The sequence below is a fragment of the Melospiza melodia genome, chromosome 1, assembly GCF_035770615.1.
Source record: "Melospiza melodia melodia isolate bMelMel2 chromosome 1, bMelMel2.pri, whole genome shotgun sequence".
In the NCBI taxonomy this organism is placed as follows: Eukaryota; Metazoa; Chordata; class Aves; order Passeriformes; family Passerellidae; genus Melospiza; species Melospiza melodia.
In genome coordinates, this window is record NC_086194.1 from 42,106,983 (window position 1) to 42,128,279 (window position 21,297).

Below are 21,297 nucleotides of genomic sequence, written 5' to 3' on the forward strand. Positions count from 1 at the left end.
CACTGCTTGACTCATACATGGAACAAAGATATTTCCTGAGAACACAGGTGTCATATACCCAAGTCTATTTCATTCACTCTGGAAAATGGGGGAGAAGGAAGTGCACAGAGCATACTGTTGAAATAAAATGTACTTCCTTAATCTGGAAAAAACAGACTTAGCCTTTCACAAGATGGAAACAACATCAGTTAAGCAGCCACTTTTTACACAAGATTGGGAAAGAGGGCAGAAGGTCTGATTTCTCCACTGTTTGCTGTTCTTTAAGAAGCAGCACACACACACAAAATATCCAACACATAAAAGGGTAAACTTCACACACTGTCTTATGAAATTTTGCTTACACATCATTCATTTTAGTACCATTTTCTCTCCCTGAAAAGCATTCATTTCCTTCAGCCATTATTGTACCTTCAATGTCTGAGGGGTTTTTCATTACTACTGCAGACCTCTAAAAGGTACCGTTCACATCAAGCAAAACAAAATAATTACCTTCCATCATTATAGACTGAAGTCCTGCAATAGTTACCTTTTTTGGAATGACACCACATTGCAATGCACCACAAACAAGTGAGTCAGCAATTCAATGGCTTTTCTGCAGGGATGATACCTGAACTGTTTCTCATTGTTTTACTATAGGTTAGTATTTATTTCGTCCAGGTGTATTCTTTGCAACTGATGGCTTTTCCTCTTCCCAACTTATTATGATCAGCACATACACTAATACTCCCTTTCAAATAGCTTTCAGCCTTACTCAGCTCCATTTGACAAAATTGCAACCACTCCCACTGTTGATTTTATTAATAGGTTTAAGATGCACTCTGAATTCAATGTATGAGAGGAAATACATTTAGCATGCTAGGAGTAACCTGGGGGAAATGATTGGTAGACAAAGACAGGATATTTCTATAAAAAATAGACAGATGTATGTTTTCTCTAATGTAAAGAAAATGTGGGTGACATTCAGACAGCCAGTTCTTCATTTCTAATGTTTACTAGAAGAAAAACAAGCATTCCTCTTCAGGATGTGCAATTTCAGCCTTCATTCAGAGCACATCCCAAGCATTTATTCAAATTCTTAACATGAAAGACAAAGCGAAAAAGAGTAAGAGATGAAAGATGAAAGTGTGTTCTGCGAAAATCTGCCATACTATTTAAGCTTAAATCTCTTCACTATTTTTGTTGTCTGAAAGACAGAGTTAAATCGGTATGAGTTAAATTTCTTAAACACTGGTACTAACAGTCTTTAAAAGAAATAAGCTTTCTGCTTTGTTTTTCATGCATTTGATACAGATGAACCATTTTTCCTCTACAAGGCCAGCAATATAAACTTGACACAAAGTTAAGACTACAACAGCATAGCAACAAACTGCTGAGTGCGGGGAGCTACGCCTTCATTCACACTTTCATCAGAATTATTCAAGTAGTTCTTTTCCAGCTATTTAAATGCTTCAGGGCCCACTTTCCAATCTGAAAAGTATTGCTGCACACAGCTTCAAAGAGATTTTCCTCCAGTCCTGCAATATCACTGCAAAGCCTGGGAGCTGTTGCCTATCTATTTCACTTTCAAGCATGTGCACACACCAATTTTAACATCAGCATAAAAAAATCTGTATACACCTGACCTGAAGCTGAACCAGAACTAAAGCCCACCTCTTGTTCAGCAAGAGGATCAAAACAAAGCAGTCATAAAGTAGGAAAAAAAGATAATTGTTAACTTGTCAGATTCAATTGCTTTTTGTGAAGCAAAATAAGCACTTCCAAGCTATAGCAAACCAGCAGATGTTTCTCTCTTACCTCTCGGACTTCATGGAGCTGACCAGATCTCTGGCTCTTGGCTCTTCGAGCAGCTGCAGGTGATTTGTGATGTGTGATGGTTACAACAGTTGGCCCACTTTGATTCGTGTGTTTCTGGCCACTGGGAGATGCAGAATTAGCTGTCCCAGGTGGCAGCAGAGATGAGCTTCTACTTCGTGAGGATGAGATGCTCTAGAACAAGAAATAGGATTGTGATATTAGCAACCTTTACACAAGCAAAAATTCACAATTCAGGCTATACATTTGTATTGTTCTACTTTTCTCACAAACCTAAATCTGGAGGTGTAACTGATTTATTCCTTCTGAACCATATGCACAGCTCAGGAGATGCTCTTGGAAACATTAGAGCTATTACTTTTGTTTCTTGGTGTGCCTGTATAATTGGTCTTTGCAAATATCTTCACAAATTCTTACATAATAATATGCTGCTTAGTTCTTACAATCCTACTTTTTAGGAAAGCATAGGAAAGATTTTGCAGACAGAATAACAACAATGCCAATACAAATATTTTTCATTAAAACATTGACCTACAATTCACCAAACTGGTGAGAACAGCAAGGAAGAAAAAAATACTAACCCTTTCATTTGAGGAACTTCTGAAACAGCGTAGTATTGTTCTCAACATCAGAGGAGATTCAATTTTGGCAAGGCCAATCCACACACTAATTAAATATTAACACTTGAAACAAAATTTGACTTAAAGAAATCCATGCATTTTGGAGTAAGCTTGGGATAAACCAAATATACAAAAAAGGCCAGAAATAAATCTCCAACAGTATCTGCAGTATGAATACTTTTAGCATACAACCTATAAAATCAGTCAGGACATTCAGTTTTTATCTAATGATCAGTCAGTGTTGCTGTCTCAGTTTGCTCTCCACAGACCTCACCCACAAGTTATCCTGAAGGTCTACAGGACACCAATTCTCAGTCAAGCTCAGATGGGCACCAGATCACCATGGGACATGATATATACAAGTCCAATATAAACAAGTTTTTTCCCGTCTGCTTGAACTGATTGCATCTCTAAGGTTAAAACTGAAACAGAGTAACTTTTACCTCATGAAACAAACCAATTCAGAGAGTAACATTAAGTAGCACTTCAAGACAGTGAAGAAAATAACACAGCCCCATGAGCAAAACACCTTTCCACCTCTCCTTCAAAACCTGCACAGATAACAATGGCAGCCTACAACATTGCTAAGACAGTCACCATCAACACAAGGTACTTCTCTTGAGCCTGCTACACAAAAGTCTTCCTACACAAAAGTATTCCTTGGGTATAATCTCTCTTCTTATACCTTCCATGTCACTTTTTACAATTTTGTGGTAATCCTCAAACCAAGGTGAACAGGGTCCAACTAGCACTGCAATTGAAGTCAGGCCCCATGTTAGCACCACACTGACTGTAAAGGACAAGGCAGATTATTTGGCACTGCCAAGGAGGAAGAGTGAAACAAGTAACACAATCCCATTGCCACCACCACACAAAACTAGACTTTAGACTTTTTGAAAGTTTAAAAAATGGGTTATCACATTGCCAGTATGCAAAGAGCTGCTAATCTCATAGAAATAATTATTATTCCGTTGGTCTAGATTTAACATTTACAAATGCTTCCAAGAATGATGGTCTGACTGTTTTTGAAATGAATATATTCTTTTCTACCATGGCAAATAAGATTACAATAAGAAGCATATTTTTAAAAATTATCCACCCTGGCTGATAAATCACAATTGTATTAAAACTGGATTTGACTCTAAGGCAAAAAAGCAGCACGAGGTGTAATTTTTCAGAAGGGCACAGAAGGTTGCTAGGTTTATAATTCATCTTCCATTTGAAAGAGCTTAGACATTAACTACAATTAAAATAAGACCCAGAGGAAAAGGTATTTGGAAGAAATAGGGGGATGAGGGAAACTGACTTTCCTTTTTCAAACATATATTCCACAGAAAAAGTGTTCTGAGTATATAAGTGAAGTGAAACACTTCACTAATGTTTGTTCTTCAAACTGACTAGTATCAGAATACCATCTAAACTAAAGTTAGGGTGTAGAGGTAGACACGATAATTTTTTTTTTCATTGGAAAATCAACTTCTCTTTTAGGTTAATAAAAGTTGATTTTGTTTTAGAATGAAATCTTTTGAGATTCGCTGACATTTTAGTATCATAGTATCCCAATAATAAAAATACATAGCTGCTACTTTCATTTAGCTAAACAGATCCTAACAGATCAAACAAAGTTTGTCTGCTGTTCAGACTAACAGCAGCCATGTAAAACTGAGTTTTCCCATTAGATTAACTTTAAAAAAATAAAAAAACCCAAGTTCTATGAGAGGTAAAGTTTTACTATGTTTTGATTTTCTTGAGGGAGAGCTATATAGCTGCACGTAAAAAAAGTTAACACAAAACATATATGGAAAAACCCATGCACTGGTTCAGACTGTGGGACCACAATTGCATTTAAGATGGCTTTTCCTAAGTTTTGCCAAAGAATGTAGCAGCTCACAGCAACTTCTGGTGAACAGTCATTTAGGGCATGGAGTTTGGGGATCAGTGGAGCAGGAGAGAAAAATCAGAAAAAACAGCCCATCTCTAGTTTCAGTAGTGGGTGGTGCTCAAGAAGGCTGTCCTGCTATAAGGACACAAGGTAAACCCAAGTCCCTACATAGACAAGCACACAGCCTGGCAAGGGCTGCCCATGGATCCACTGCCTGGTGTGCCTCACACTCAGCTCTGTTGTGTCAGAACCCAGGACATTCCTCTGGCTGCCCTGGGTGATTTGAGACCCTGGCAGGGGGCTCAGAGACCTTGGCACGGAGTCAAACACACCTGTGCCTTCTATCTCAGCCCATGGAAACAATTACCAACTTTGTGAGAAGATTTACAAGCCACAGAGGTTTGAGTAAAATGTTAGTGAATTTATCACAGGGTGAAAATGAAGAATTTTGGGGTTTTAGAATAGGGGTTCAAGAGGCAAGATGGAGGAATCTGGGAGTGTCCTCTCCTCCTTCTTCTTGCCCTCCATCTTCTGCTGTGATGGTGACACTTTTGGATTGGTTTAGAGTAGAGACAAACTGTCTAACATAGGTGATAGGTATTGGAAAATTATTTTTGTAAATATTTATTGTAAATAAAGTACACATAGTTTTTAGTATAAAAAGATAACACCGCCCTGAGGGCAGTCACTGTGCCTCAACCCAACCTGCCAGACAGACCTCAGTGGGTCAGAAATACAATGTATTAGATAAGAGAAAATAAACAACCTTGAGAACCAGAACTGAGGAATCCCATCTTCTTCTTTGGTCCAGGGCTGGGAAAAAGAGACTTTCTAACACCTTGGGGTCATCTCAACACCAGAGACCTCGGCATGTTGTAGGGCAAGGCATGGAGCTTTGTGATCTCCAGAGAGAGACCACCTCTGCCAGTGAGTCTCCTAGAGCCCTGTGCTTCCCCTTGCAACACAAAAGAGTCACCAGTCCTATAGAGCTCATCCAGTCAGGGAGACTGGCAATCTGGAATTCACATATACATGGTCTGTGCAAAGTATCAGAGCTAAATATATATAGCTAAATGATCAGCTCCTACCGGTCTAGAAGCAAGCTCTCCTCATGTCTTTGTTTTCTGTCCCTTTACATCCTTCATCCATCTATAGTGACTCAGTATTTCCAAACAACACATTAGAAAATTTCACCAGCCCACAACAGAAATACTCCAGCACCTAAATTTGGTGTTATTCTTTAGAGGGCATCTGTAACATAAAAACTTTAAATGAGCTCAGCACCAGGACCTCCAGCTACCCATGAAGCTATCTCTAGGCAAGGCTCCATCACAAACATAAAAATTTGCAACTTAAAACTTGCAAAATCAGTCACAGCCAGTATGCATGTGAATGTCTGCAGGAGGCAGTTTTTGGAACCAGTCAAAACCTTTTCAAGTTGGACTCCCCTGCCACAGAGAGCAGCAGCAGAGTACTGTGCCTGCTGCATCCAAGAAAATGGGGGAAGCATCCAATTCCTTCTGACAGCTTCTTCCTGTCACTGCCAGAAGACTCTCCAGGAACTGCACACTCAGCCCCTCAGGCACTTCTGAATTTTACAGTACATTGTCAACACCTATGTCCCAGCCAAATACTTGACTCCTCTTTTGCAGAATTTCTTGAGATTCAACACTGGGAATGACAAGCATCCTTTTTGCATTGACACACAGCTGTGCAAAAATCTGAATTTTCCATTTCTATTAAAATGTGAAAATCTATGTGAAGTTTTCCGCTGCTAAAAGCACTCTAACTATAAATCATACTACAACAGCCATTACAGTCACTCTCAAAGGAAATCAAAGCAATGACAGTAACTGATGGGCCTTTATGCCTAATCCCCTTCAGCCTATCCCCATGCCTAATCTTCCCCCAGCACTGCTCCTATGACTGATCTGCCCCTCTAATTATTATCATACCTCATTTTCTTTGGTCTCGCTGCTTTCTGGCTTGCAACTAAATAAATAAAAAGAGAGTGAAAAGTCTGATGAAAGGAAAATGTAAGCTCTTCAACATTAGTAATGCACAGTGCCAATAATGAGTCAAGGAATCCACAGGCTGAAGCATCCCAAAAGGACTGAAAATTTTCTTTCCTGAGGCTACACCTTACCATTGCACCAACATTTCATCTCCTAATAAAATGAAACCAATAAAAGAATAATAAAGAAGCTAATAAAAGATTAATTTGTAACTTGCATTCATATGGGTTTTATGACCTAAAGCTAGCTAAAGTATGCTTAGCTAAAACAGATTTGGGTTAAGATTTTTATTTTAATAGCCTGTCCATCCCCAAGATAAAAAAGCAGTATAATGAATGCTTCCATTTGGATATCAAAAATCCTAACAATTAAAATAATGGAATTGCAGAACAGTAAGTTCAAACTATACTAATGTTTTCATGACTCATTCTCCCAGGAGATTGCCGCTCCTGTTCACAAAGAAGCTGAAGTGTTTTTCACCATTTACCAGAAGCAAACAATTTTGTTTATTTTTGAAAGTAAATGCAATTTTCCAGAGATCAATAAAATAATTTCTGAAGTGATTGTCATATCTGCTTATGGTTGATAATCATCATTTTCACAGGCACTGTGCCACAGATGTTTTTCTCTGAATAATAATTACCAAAATGACACTCCTTTACTCCTCTGCACATATACAGCACAGAAAACCAATCCCTGCATGCAGCTTGAGAGTTATGGGAAGTCACACACTATCAGAAAGTAATTACAATTTTGAGATGCCACCATTCAGTGTTTTAATTCCCATCTACTTCTTTTCCAATGCATCCTAAGTAAACAAACACTGATAAAAGATAAACCTAGACACAGTGCTGCTTCATTTACATTATAATTATTCACAAATATTAAAATGCAAATGACAGAATCTACATAACATCCAAACTTCAACACTACACAGGGACTAGTTTATGATGTTTTGCATATTCTTGTCAAGCACCACTCTATAGAACTAACATTTCTGATTGAATATCATACTGTTTCCTCATCTTCAGTAAGGCAATATATGTCTTTTTTTAAGCAAGAGACTATGATAATCAATCTATCATAAAATCTTTTCTTCATCAAGAAACATTTGAGCATGTTCAATCCTAAACTGATTTTCTTCCATTTCTGTAGAAAGATTTTAGAAGCAGTGAACAACTCTTATTTTCATGAAGGTTCCAAAGGGAGGAAAAAAGATGTCAAACACAAAACTATCAACAGCCAAGCACCGCTTCCCTCTCAGCCCCACTACTGTAAGGATTTCATTTAATTAGAAATGTCATTCTTTAGTTGACTTCCATAGGTCAGGGATGAGAAGAGGAAGCAGACAAGCATACCAATAGAGGGAACACTTGAAGCTCAGAAGGCAAAGCAATTTGACATGCACAGAAGAACCGAAACCACACTGATAAGGACCTGAAATTTTCACCAGTTTGGCTTTATGTAAAGTTACCATGCAGATGTTAAATATACTCAGCCAATGATCCACTTTAAAATGTAAAGGTATCTCTGCAGCCATTCATTACTAAAGCAAAAAGAAACCTGATAAAACCAAAGATCCATGACTGTCATTCTTCCAGCTGTGGAGAATAATTACACCTCTGCCTCATAACGATATGACAGAAGTGCTAAGTTTGAGGCATTACTGCAGGTGCTGTTTCACATTATAGCCAAACTGCTACTGCAGTTGATACTTGACAGGGGCAGGTTTGGACTTTTTTTCCCCACCATTACTCCAGGGAGGGAAGCCAGTAGAGAACCAGAGCCAGAGACACACATTCCTCAGAGAGCTGGTGAGAAAGCTAAGCTCTTTTTAGAAGGATGCCATTTTTTCTACTTTTGATGTCCAGGTTAATACAGAACTGGAAACATGACAAAACCCACACAAAAGGTGGCAGCAGAAGGAAGGGAATTGGATTGCAATCCACAGCTGCAAGGAATCAGCAAATGAGTTCAGCTTAAAGATGAATCCACATCGTCCAATTTTAAGTAACTACCTCACTGTGCAGCTCAAAACCAAAAAGCTAAAACAACAGAGTGTCTGTCTCCTTATTCTAACACAGACCTAAGCTGAAAGTTACCATCTGAGCACAGAAGTGACCTCTCAAGATAAAGGTTCTGTTCCCTGTCACATTCCTGATACAGACACACTGAGATATGCAAGGGCTATATGCAAATCCAGCAACCAGTCCACACACTGGCATTAAGAGCTGGTTTAAAAACCTGTGCTTGTTTTCAGGAGTACTTTTACAGCCACCATCATTAAACAGTCAAGAAAAAAAGGAAGATGAAACAGAAGAACTAAAAAGCTTGTGACAATTTCTGGATACAAAATTATTCTTGGAAGTTACCAAAAAAATTACTCATATGCCTACTCTTTCTTGAAAGCACTTTATACCACTGAATGCAAATTTGACTAATGTTTTAATTAAAGCTTATACAAAATATTCACTTAGAATAGTCTAAAAGAACCAGCAATCCTATCCAGATATAGAACATTTCTTCTAATACAATTGATTTGTCACTTATGGAAGTTGAACAATCTGTAATTAAGTGAAATGAGACTTGTATGGGAATACCAAGAACATTAAGACTATGTGACAGCATGGGAATTATTTGCCAGTGAACACTTTTCTTTTACTGCTTTTTTTTTATCATTACCACGTAAAATTTAATTTAATTAAAACAAAGCCAGAGACTTAGCTTATGTTACATCCACTCATTAACTGTACCACTCACCTTTGGACCATTCATTAGGACATAACTAAATTTAGTGTTTAGTATACAACCTTCTCTTTCTTTTTTCAATCACTTCTCTATTTAATTTCCTCCACCACTCCAATCCCCAACTGAAGCTTTAAAAACAGTCATCAGTAGCATTTTGAAGCAGGCAGCAGCTGAAAAAAAGAAAGTAAACTAAGTCTGATCTAGATCCAGTGCAGCCAGAAGGAATGCCCTTCTCTGAGTATTTCACAGAAACAGTGACACAGCTTCAGCTTTGAAACACATCCTCCAAATTATCATGTTTTTCTACAAACTCCCTTCCAATAATACCTATTCAAGATTTTTAAAGTGTTCTCTCTCCAGTATGAATAACCTGTCACTAAGTTACTTTGCTGGTATTCTTGGGAAGCCTCCCACTGCTTGCCTGGTTATCCCATTATTGGGTATTTTTCACATTTAAACTATATCCCACTTGCATAACAGAAAATATACCACTCACTGCATATTTTTCACTTCCCATTCTACCTCATTCAAGTGTATGACTCCTCAAGAACAGCTAAAAATTTCTGCATCTCAGTATTCCTATGAAAAAGGTGAATTTAAGCTGCAGAAGAAGCTGGGAGCAAACACTCAGACTCCAACTTCCCAGATGCTGTTCCCAGCAGAGACAGAGCTTGGATTCTGTTCAAACTCCAGAAGTCCAGAACACATGAGTATCTGCCTGTTCATAACAGCATGATGAGAGACAGATAACTGGCACTTTCCACTTACTACAGAGTATAAAGTATGCAGAGAGGGAGGAATAAAGACATCCAACCTTGCTGACAACAGAAAAACAAATCACATCATGACAATCCTATCAATGGTACAGTTATTTTAACAAAACCCAAAAACACAGATTTTTGTGAAGTCCTCGATTATGCAAAAGTAAGTCAAGCATATACCCATCTCTGTGTCATTACAGACCTTTCTTTGTAAATCCAGACCCTAAGCTGAAACAGTAAGGTGGCTAAAAATAGCAGAATGCTATTTTATGTAAATTTAAAACACTTTAAAGAGCATGTTTCCACTCCCGTGCTAATAATCATTTAGTATAAAGTACCATCATCTACAAAAGAAAGAAAAAAACCAATACAATGAAATGAAGCAGTTCTTGCTTCTCTTATCTCCTACCAGGCAGTGAATATGAAGAAAGAAACTTTAGGAAAAAGAAATTAAAAGAACATAAATGTTTTATTTTCCCCTAGTTTCTGGAATTTCTGTGAAGAATTGTTGCCTTGCAAATGATATCTGATCTCCAAAGTCTAATTATTGCAGCATTTAAGCTTTTGATCCCTTCCTTTTATTAAGAAAAGCAGAGAGAAATTTAAAATCTTTTTTATAGAAGAAATTCAAGTTCACACTATATGCGATACTAAAGCCAGTTAAAATATTCTTCTCAATTAATACTCTAATACTGAGAAGACAGGAGGAGGAAAAGGAAAAAGGCATATTAAAAACAAGAGATAAATCTTGTCACAAGAAAAGTTTCTAGGAACAGGTAAGCACAGAATTGGTTCAAGTACAGTCCACTTCTTGAATAAGAAGCAGAGTCATCAGTGGTGTCATCTGAAGCACATAAATTCTGGACATTTTATTTTCTGGAACTGTTAAGTTTAAAAATACAGAAGATAGTTATTCTCTATTTGCTCTGTGGCTTACAAAAGCAGAGAACTTAAAGTGCTTCAGTAACAAACATTTCAAGTGAAAAGTGATCTAGCCTGATTTGTAACACAGAACTGAGAAGTATACTTTTCTTCAGCATTTCTGCTTTACACTCAACAGACTCAAGCCAATTAAAGCATATCTATTCCAAAATACATCTATACTCCCAACTTCCTATGCCAAGTTTCTGTAACTTACCAGTCTTAAAGAAAAATGCAAGAACCCTCTTCCTACTATCTGAAATATTCCTCTATTTAGTTCCTCTGCTACACATGTCCACCATCCCTCAGTTAAGGAAATACTTTTATTTTCTTGCACGATGAGCATAGGAACAAGGAGCAAACCACAGCATTGTTGGTCACTATGCAAGAATACAAGTGGACCAGTGAGATGCTCCCTATTCTAAAGCCTTCCTGTTTCCAAAAGTTGTGCCTTAGATCTTCTGTGGCAGAAATTGGCTGTGTATTTACCAGCCTCCCACTCATTTAGTCAAGACTTTCTAATAAAATTTTGCTTTTCAAATGCTTTTCAAATCCCTGAACACTTCTGGCATCCAAAACATTCCAACATATTCTCCACTTTCTATTCATGTCCTTTTGGTGCCCTTTTTTTGGGTTTTTTGTTTTGCCTGTTTTCAACTCCTTTTTCTTTGAGGCTCCCCATACCAACATTATTATTAACAGCTAAGCAAATACTTCCTATTCAGCCACTGCAGAGCACTTACTATACTGATTTGCACCTTCCATCCTCATCACCAGAAAAAAAAGACTACAATGAAGTCAAATTTCATCACACAGAGTTCATCCTGTACAGAAGAATAACAAATGTAGTGAAAAGTACTTCATTATCCCCACTCCAATTTTTCATTTCAGAAATGGAGGGGGAATGATAAAAGGATTCATTACAAGTATTTGACAGAGTTAGAGCAAGCTAAGTATTCTTGCTATTCTTCTTTTTCCTGATAATTTCTGAAATTTTGTTTGCTTTCTTTGGACCACTACTAATTGCTGTTTACTTTCACTGTTGCAACACCAAGGTTCTTCTCTTGACACATGAATTAATTCAGGACTAAATATGCAGATACTACTCCTGTTGAAGGAGCTCAACATGGAAAGATAGTCTGAACAGAAATTACTACCAAGTGTAATGGTTTTTACCTAAAGAAGAAATATGAACCCAACTTCAGTTCCACAAAGATCAGCTTCAACTAAATTACTGCTATTCTAAATGAGATTTTGCTATTAAAATAGAATAATTTATCACAAGCAGGAAAAGCATAAAAATAAAACCAGTATTAAGAAATATAATGAAAATTAATAGAGTGTAGAAGCATAAGAATCAGTATGCCATTGCACAAGTCTCCAATATCATACATACTGAACAGCAGCCTTTACCACCATCACAGTTAAATTATAGATGCTAAAGATCTAAATGCATTTAAGAAGTGACCAGAAAACATACTGAGGAATAACTCCTTGCTGGCAATTGAGTATAAAAAGTTGGCATCATTATCTGGCACAGGTGCTGCAAATCAACAGCAACTGTAAGAGTACCCTGATCAAGCAGAGTTGCACCTTTCTGAGTAGTACTGGGCCACATCCATATAAAAACTATATTGAATTCCAATGAGTAAGAATTTTTAAAGTACTGAAATATTCCAGCTACTTAATTCTTCTTCGAAAAGGGTTTTATTTGTACCACAATTCATACAATTTTTATTTGGATGTTGGAGACAGCCTCAATCCATCATTTTGCTATCTTTCACATTCTACACAGTTGGTCTTTAAACCTGCCCAAAATATTTAGCTGTTTGAGGACAAAAATTGTGGACAATTAGTTCCAAAGAGAAGTAAATAACATAACTCTTCTTACTATGAGCTCTTTCCAATTTAGTGAAGAAGATGAAGACTGACTGCTGCTAACATCTATCTGAAGCTTCTTATAACAAAAGTCACTAAATTGCATAAAATTAAGTAAAACTGTATTAGTTAACTTTTAAATATTTAATAATAAATGTATTTATTAATAAATGGTTGATTCAGCCACTCAATTAACTATGCACTTTACTAATTTGTCAGGAATAAACAGGAATAATGTTTATTTATTAGGATCACCCAAACTGACTTATCCTGCTCCATTACTGACAAATGACAACTTGCTGCTTTTACTCAAAACCCTCTGAACATCAACCCACTAATTACAGCAGCCAATCATCCAGGTTATGCTGTTCTTCACCTACTCCACTTAAATCATGATAGTTACTTCTCACTCTTAATTATTTACCTTAGAATCACTTTCCTTGTGATGTTTGGCACAGGATCGAAGCTGAGTTATCCAGTACTGTTTCTCCTTTGCATCAGCAGCTAGAACAGAAACAAGAAAATGCAGGCAATCACACATAAATCAATACTCTTTTGCCCAAGAGGTGACAGAGCAGGGCAGAGGGGGAAAGATTAATTATTGATTAGGATGCAGAATAAATCCTAATTTATGTTACATAAAAACACTTAAGTTTTTCAGTGCCACACATCTAAACCTGTACTTAAGAGGCCAGTTGGAAGAAATAAGCTTACGAGTCTTCTTCATAGTTATCTCTTCCACATGTTAGCAAAGGCAGAACTACCTACCTCAAGAAGACTACTTTGTTCAAAAATTTTCAGCCACTTTTGTGTTATTTGTCTGTCTTTGTGAAGGACACACCACAGCATTTAAATCCATAAAAGCTCTACACTCAGGCTGTCAATCAGCTACCAGACAAGCTACCAGTTCCCCAGATACTTAAGTGCTTCTCTTGTAATAGAGTTCAACTATATCTCTCTCTAAACCCATGTCATTCACATGCAACTTAAAGACATAGGAATTTCCCCCACACATCTTTAAAAACCAACTTAAAAAAATTATTGAGGAGTTTGTCTCCTCTCAGATGGCTCCTGTGTAATATACCAAGTCTGTTTAGGAGAAAGGCTTTTGTTTTTCCCTAAACTACTACTATAGGAAACCTCATTAAGAACAGCAATACAGAGACAATAATTTCAGTAAATATTTTCTCTTACTTCCTCTGCTATTGAGTATCTTAATTGTTATTGACTCAGCATAAAAATTGTTTACTGATTTTAATCAAATTCACAGACATCATTAAATTAAAAGCAGCACATTGTAAGCATTTGATAATTTCAAGTGATTGGAAAAGCATAATGAAACACAAGTGCTCATGATTTCTAGCTGTGCAACTTTCAAAGCATTTTATCAGAAATTGTCCCTGGTTGTTTCTGAATTCAGTTCTGCATATGAAAGAGCAACACAATGTAGCACAGGGGACTCCTGCATGCTCAGTGCTGCTGGACAACTGGTAAACTGTGGTCAGAATAAAACTAAGAATACTTCTGTTACACTGCATTGTCTATCTTTTCTTTTACATAACAGGGTTTTTTTATAAATAAGCTTGACCTGGAAGCATCATGATCAATCAGCCATACTGAAAATACCTTAAAATCAGAACACTGCCATTTTTTTTTCTTCCTTTTTGTAAATATTCCAAAGTAACTCATATATACCCTGTAATGTTTGTCTTATACTCGGGAACAAGGGAAGAGAACATTTTATGTCACAGGAGCATTCAATTACTCCAAGACTGATAAGAACATAATATCTCAGCAACCCCTCACTGGCATTTTTCCCTTCTCTGACCCATCATCAGATTCATTACTGCACATTATCTGCAGGATGGTGGCAGGGAAGAACAGTACTAGAAAACAAATGTTATGCTGTGGAAGCAATGAAAGCACCTTTTTCATCCTTTGGAAGCAAATAAGATAGCATTCAATGAAAATGCCAGAGTAACAGATTACGGAAGCCACCTTGAGGTACCTTCCAGCCCTGAAAGTCTATACGTTTTAAAGTCACATGTACTTAACTCCAGATTACTCCTCCATCATGTTTTAAAATATACTGTGTAATAACAGAGCTGGATAGCCACCTCTTTCTGACAGCACAGGGAAATGAGACATGAGAGAAGAGATGCAGAAGTGGGAGTGGAAGAGAAGAACAACTGAGCAGGCACGGTGAGCAGCACTGTACCTCTCAGCTTGTACATCTCTCCATTAGCAGAGTAGACCACCATCATGTGTGGCACTTCATCACTGGGCGATATGATAGCTCCAGCTAAAGACAAGGCTCCTCGTGGCTTTGGGCTCTGGTTTTTTGTTTGTTCATTCATGAAATACTGCAGAATCCCCGTCTCAAAGTCCAGCACAAAGTACCTGTTGAAAGAAATTACAAGCATACAGTATTTCCACAGAAGCTTTTCATGCATTTACCCAACAAAGGGCACAGATTGATCTTAAATCAAGATCATAAATATACATAGGAAGTTAAAGTAATTTCTGTAATTACAATTTTATAAGGTACTGTTATTAGGTTTGGTTTTTCAGGGGTAGATGATCTACTCCTTTATTCATAACACAAGCCATTTCACAATAAACCAACACCTAAGACTGAAAGACCATACAAACAAAAAATAAACTAACTGGGTTGTCCAAGTGCACTAAATGAAAGTGAAGGCATTTCAAAGTTGGTGTGTCAGCCTCAAGAGTTGAAAACATTTCTTTTTTCCCACAGATGAACCCTTCTTTCACAATACCACAGATCCTAAATTTCATTTCCCTCTGGAAATCTTTTATGCTATCACACAGAACAATTATTTAACACTAACCCTTGGCCAAGAGAGAACAGATAGCAGCCTCCTGGCTCACATGAAGGTCAGTCTGTACAATCCTCAACAGACTAGACCAAAGATCACACAAATGCAGGTAACTCCCCTTAGCTGCTTCTAAAAAACCACCCCTAACAATCTGGCTAATCCCACCAACATCGGCATTTGTAACACACAATATTTGTTACTGTTCCTCTAAGATAACATTACCACAGGTCATATGAATTTGTGTAAAATATTCCAAAAACTGTGGTTATTTAGACTTCTGTTGCTTTGTCTATCCCAGGTTTGCTCAAGTTACCACATTTTGTCTTCACAATATCCCCATACGGAGAACATCTCCAACTAACCTTGCCCATCACAGAACATTTCCAGGATTATCTTCACAGCCTGCAGTTACTGGTGGTGGTCTGCTCTTCTCTTTATTCATGCCAAATAAGCTTGGACATGATGCAAGCAGTTATTGCCTAAGACTTACAGAGTTTCAGACATTTTGCTTGGGACTCCTTCCTTTGCTGCAGTTATGCCTAACTCTCTCCTGCCACTGCCTTCACATCTGAGCAAAGATCAAATTCTCGTTCAATTGTTACAGATTAACAGAGAATGCTGTCCCAAAGAATTTTAAATTAGTGCACCACCACACCCTTCACTTCTGCCCTGACTCCATCTCCCACAAGCCCTTCTGCATTCTTTTCCTCAAGAAACAAATGGAAAGCCTCCCTTTTGTAATCATGTAGCAGCACAACACCTTCCCTCTGCAGGTTATCTTCAACACAAAGAAGGACTAGAGGAATAGAAGTTGAATTTTCAATTTTCAATAGTAGTGTTAGAAATAAGGATGACCTAAAAGGAAACTACCAGAATTTGCTGTTACCTTACTGACTTGTATTGTACCAGTTCATAACCTTCCTGTTGTGTTTGATTTTTAAATGATTTTACAATACTACTCTTCCCCTTAATAAGCACTTTTTCTCTCCAGATTGATTAGTAGGAGATAACGATGCACTTAACTGCAGGGGAAAACAGCAGAATTGGAAAACTTTTTTTTTTTTTTGAAGTCAGACTTGCATATTTCATAGTAAATTTTAATTTTGCTCCTTCTCATTTTCCCAGATATTCTGGGAACATCTGTTACATACTCAAGAGAAAAAGCAGAGCACTAGACAGAAGTGATGCCACACCCCTGAGAAAATGACACAGTAGCTTGACCCTAGAGCTAATGCCATCATCTCTGAGCTCAGCAAACAAGCCTAGACTTTATATGCAGTGATGTTCATTCTGAGCCCATGCCATCCTCATTATAATTTCATTGTCCTTTTATTGTTCAGGTACAAATAATTTATTTCAGCCTTGGTTATTTGGCCATTTTTAATCGATTACTACCTTGGAAATCACCATTGTGGTTACAAAAGTGCAGCTCTACAATTAACAAAAGGAGGAACAACAGCTAGAGGAGAAAAAAAAAAGGAAAGAAAAAGAGAGGTAAGAAAAAAGTCACTTCTTCTCCTATTAAGACCAAAGGATTTGGAGAAAAAAGTTCCTCTGAGTCTATTAGAACAGAATCTATTAAGTTACATAAACACTACGAGCACTTCAGCTCAGAAACTTCTGCATGCTAGACCAGCCAAGCACTCCCAGAATGACTGTAAGCTCCACAAAAATGGACTTTGCATTGGCTTAAAGCTACCCCAGGGAAGCAAACCAGCCATTCCAGTACAGAATAATACCTTCACCAGCATAATGACATCAGTCAGCAGCAACTTCTGCAAATTCCCAAATGCAGAGACTGCATCCTTCCACATCCTTGTTATCACTGCTACAGCAGTAGTGCTAACTGGATCTCTAGCCAACCACAACCTGTTTTATGTACAGTCTCAGAAAATCAGAACATCACCACTGACCTTGTACCTTAAGTTTTTTGTGATGATGTCTTAGAAGCCTGCAAAAGCAAGCAATTTAGAAATCAAGCAATATTTTTAAGAAAGAAAAAGGTAACCAGTTTTCAGAAGTCTTCACATCACCCTCAAGTATCCTGCCTTCTTTCTTGTCCCAAAAGAATGAGGAACTTTTCACAAGCACTTTGGCCATGACACTGTTCACATCACACAGAATCAAGCATTTCCTTTCCAAAGATTATGGTTTGATGTGCAACTCCCCTCTTCACCTTTCACACAGTGATATCACAGAAAAAGACAAGAATAAACTGCACAGACAACTATAGCCTCACAAAGAAGCAGGGGGATAACACACTTTGAAAACTGCTAAAAGGATAGAAAGAGCCAGGAGAAGGAATAAGGAATTAAATGTCAAATCAAGCAGTGCAAGGTTTCATACAAAGGAGGTGGAGGAGAGAGGAACACAAAGAGATAGGAAAAACAGGAGCAGCTTTCAAAAACATTTTCTCGCATCACAGACCAAATGATGACCCAGTTCAGACCATCACAAAAACACACAAGAAATGAAGACCAGAGTCTTTCATTAACTGAGGATGGAAAAGCATTACACATATAAAGTAGAAGAGCAGGGTACATGTCCCATTTTAGAAGCACTGTGCAGCTAAATCAAAAGGACAGAGATCTCTTTTAACTTCTAAAAGCCATTTGTTGTGCCTACCAGGGAAATAACAGCACTAACCTCTCTACAACTGATTCATCTGGCCACCTCATCCTTACTGCTCTACTGGCCTTGCTCACATTTACCCATGATGTCATATTTCTGTAATTAAATCTCAGATACCAGTGATGAAAATAAACATACTCTTCAGAGAACAGTCAGGCAGAAGGTGGCAGAGCCCAGTTATGTCATACTTCTCACACGAAAAATCAGTGCTACAGAGAAATTCTGAAACAACTGTTACTGAAAGACATTTGCAAAGGACAGCTGGATTTTTCTGTTATTCTAAACCAGAATATTTTTTTTTAATTAATAGTCTTTAAAAGAGGAAAGGTAGAAAATCATCTAGAGGAAAGGTAGAAAATCACCACTTAAGCATATTTTAAGCAGTTTTAACTGCTTAAGCACAGTTCAAAATGGACAGGCAAAATTACAGGCAAGAAAATTTGAAGAGCCAATGGATTTCTCACTTCAGATTCAAATCCATTCAGAAACCAAAAGCTTCCTCTGGCCCAGCTTCCCTTAAGCTCCTGACGTCCATCAGGATACTCCCCCTATGCCATTCCAACCAAGTGCAGAGCCATTACCAACTGACATGAATTACAAGAGAAAACATTCACCACACTCTGCAGAACTGACGTCTGACATGACCAGAATTGCTACTTTAAGTCACTCAGGAGTTTGTCAATATGGCCCAATGACAGTTTCTTTCTCTTTTACTTCCCATATTTCAAAATTAATGCCCTCTCTGCATAAGTCCTAAGTCTTATAAATTCTACAACTGTCTTAATTAAAGTTATGTTTCACCATGCCCTTCATCCACTCACTCATTCATTTATAGTCATTTAAAAAAATTTAAAATGTCAAGCAGAACAAGTATGATATGCTAGGAAGTGGAACATGTTGCCTTCTGAATTCTTAGAAGGGAAGGGTCAAACCCTGTACTAATAAAGTATTTCAACTGGGTTTGCTTCCACTAATAAGAGCATTTATTAGTCTAATAAATATAACATGTTCATATAATTATAGAGTATTACAATAATGTATAATTAGTTCCCTATTCAAGAAGACTTTAAGAAAAAGCAGTGACTATGCTTTAAAGAGTGATAAAATGCTGGTAGTATAGCAGGACATGAAAATGCTCTACCTCTAGAGCTTGTCAACAAACAACAGCAGCTTAACAGGTCTTCCATGAGAAAAACTGAGATTTCACCAGTCTAACAGATTTGAGGCAATAATTTTTTTTAAAAATTTTTTAAAAGCCACACATAATTATATGAACATTTCTCACATAATTTGCTCACCTCACTGGATTAAAGAATTTTTATTTTCCCATTTCAAGGCAAATTAATAATTTCCTTATTCTCCAGTGGAAATGAATACTTTAGTAAGTAAATAATAAAAAATAAATGCATTCTATGCATTTCATCATTTAATTACACATCATAACAAGGTGCACTGCTCCTTGAAGCTGCCATTTGGATGCAAACCTGCAACGCACCCAAAATCATGCTCCCAACAGAACAAAACACCTCAAAACAAGTTTCTCCTTTTCTTCCCTTATTCTGAACACATCTCAAACCAACTATCTGAACCCATGTTTGCACTACTTTGTAATCCAAATAAATTTTCAGTGTAGGGTTGCTAAATCTTTCCATTGTGTAATGCATTCCTAGCAATTTGAATATTCCTTACACCCTTCTTTCCCATTTAAGTCAGTCTTCTGGACCAGATTTTGTACAACTTCCACTTTGAATCCATAATGTGACAGAGGTTTTTAATAGACATTTACAGCTGGACAACTACAGTCCCAGTCAAATCTTCAATTTCTAACACAATCTTCTGGAAGAACCTCAACTCTTTTGGAAAGCAGCTTTGTATTAATCATGTCCTTGGGCTCATAAAGGTAGCCAGTGCTGGAGTCCATGCTTCATAGCTGGACCCTGTCTAATCCCAGGCTTTATGTTGAAAATTGTATGGATGTCCAAATACTGCACACTAGCACAGGCAAATCCTGCTGACTGACTACAAAAATCTTCCAATTTTCCATCATTTCCAAAACAAAATTGTTTTCATTATATCATGACCTAACACAGCAAGTACTTCTAGATGGAGAGGGCTGCTGGGTTGCTTCTACAGCAGGCTAGCTTGGTTTCACCTTTTTGGAGATTTTTTCCCCAGTTACTTAACTCACTGATGCATAGAGGAACTTTTCTTTCTAAAACAACACTTTAGGTCTTCTGCAGACATCTTTTCTCCTAAACCAATCTCACAATACATACTTTATGATCTGCTTTTTATTTTGCTTTAGCCATAAAAATGCAAATTGTTTAAATAAAATACATTTATTTGAAACAGGACAGTATTCACTCAGACTTAAAAGACCCTGACAGGCACACACTGGAATAGTAACAATTCATGCATTTTCCCTTCTCAGACTACTGAACTCATCATTCCAGACAATGTGACAAATACTGTGATCTACTCAATACTTCAGCACCAAATAAACTCAAGAACAGAAGCAGCTCACAACAGAGGAATTTCACTACCTTCTTCTTCAACCACTGTTCTTAACATTTCTGAGTTTCCAAACATGTTTTCCTTTCACTCCATTCCAATCTCCCCTCAGTCACTACCAACACATATTCTTCACTGATTCCATAACCCTCTAAAGGAAGATTTTCAAGAATAAGGAATCAAACTATTCTATAATTTTCTTCCTTTTTTAGAAGTAGTTTAAAAATACATAAGAACTGTAGGATATAAAGTAAATTACTGTGTCAAACAAAAGCAAACTTTATGGCTCCTGTGACTGAATAAGATGTCACACAGAAATGTTTCATTTTTAGGAAACTGTATCTTATTAGGACATCCTGTACACCATATTCATACAAGAGCTTCTTTTTTTCCATTTTTACCTTGATCCATAAAACTAATGGAATTATTCAAGCCAGTAAAGATAAAGCATAGAAAGCACACACTCCACAGCCAACAACTTAATTATTAAAATTTATGTCCATAGTTGTCATTTAAGGACTGATAATCAGGAGAACATGCTTACATTTCAGCAGTTCTACCACCCTGTCTGCACTGAGGTTCCTCAATTTATCATTTTTTAACATAGGAAAGTGTAAGTATTCATTAAAACCTTTACTGACTTCAAGCATCTCTATATGAAATCTGAATTTTTAGAAC

General features: G+C 37.2%; 1 protein-coding gene across 2 annotated transcripts in view; it reads right to left on the reverse strand.

The window, feature by feature from the left end:
* Positions 1–21,297, reverse strand: part of OSBPL10 (oxysterol binding protein like 10) — a 113,404-nt gene that overhangs the window by 67,525 nt on the left and 24,582 nt on the right. The window contains exons 1-4 of one of the 2 annotated variants that reach the window (XM_063155184.1): positions 15,840–15,952; positions 14,856–15,037; positions 13,062–13,141; positions 1,795–1,986 (exon numbers count right to left, since the gene is read on the reverse strand). In XM_063155184.1, coding sequence (XP_063011254.1) covers positions 1,795–1,986; positions 13,062–13,141; positions 14,856–14,994 — 411 coding nt within the window. In that variant the 5' untranslated portion in view covers positions 14,995–15,037; positions 15,840–15,952. Of the gene's footprint in view, positions 1–1,794; positions 1,987–13,061; positions 13,142–14,855; positions 15,038–15,839; positions 15,953–21,297 lie in introns of those variants that run through there. The other variant, XM_063155176.1, reaches the window with a different exon arrangement.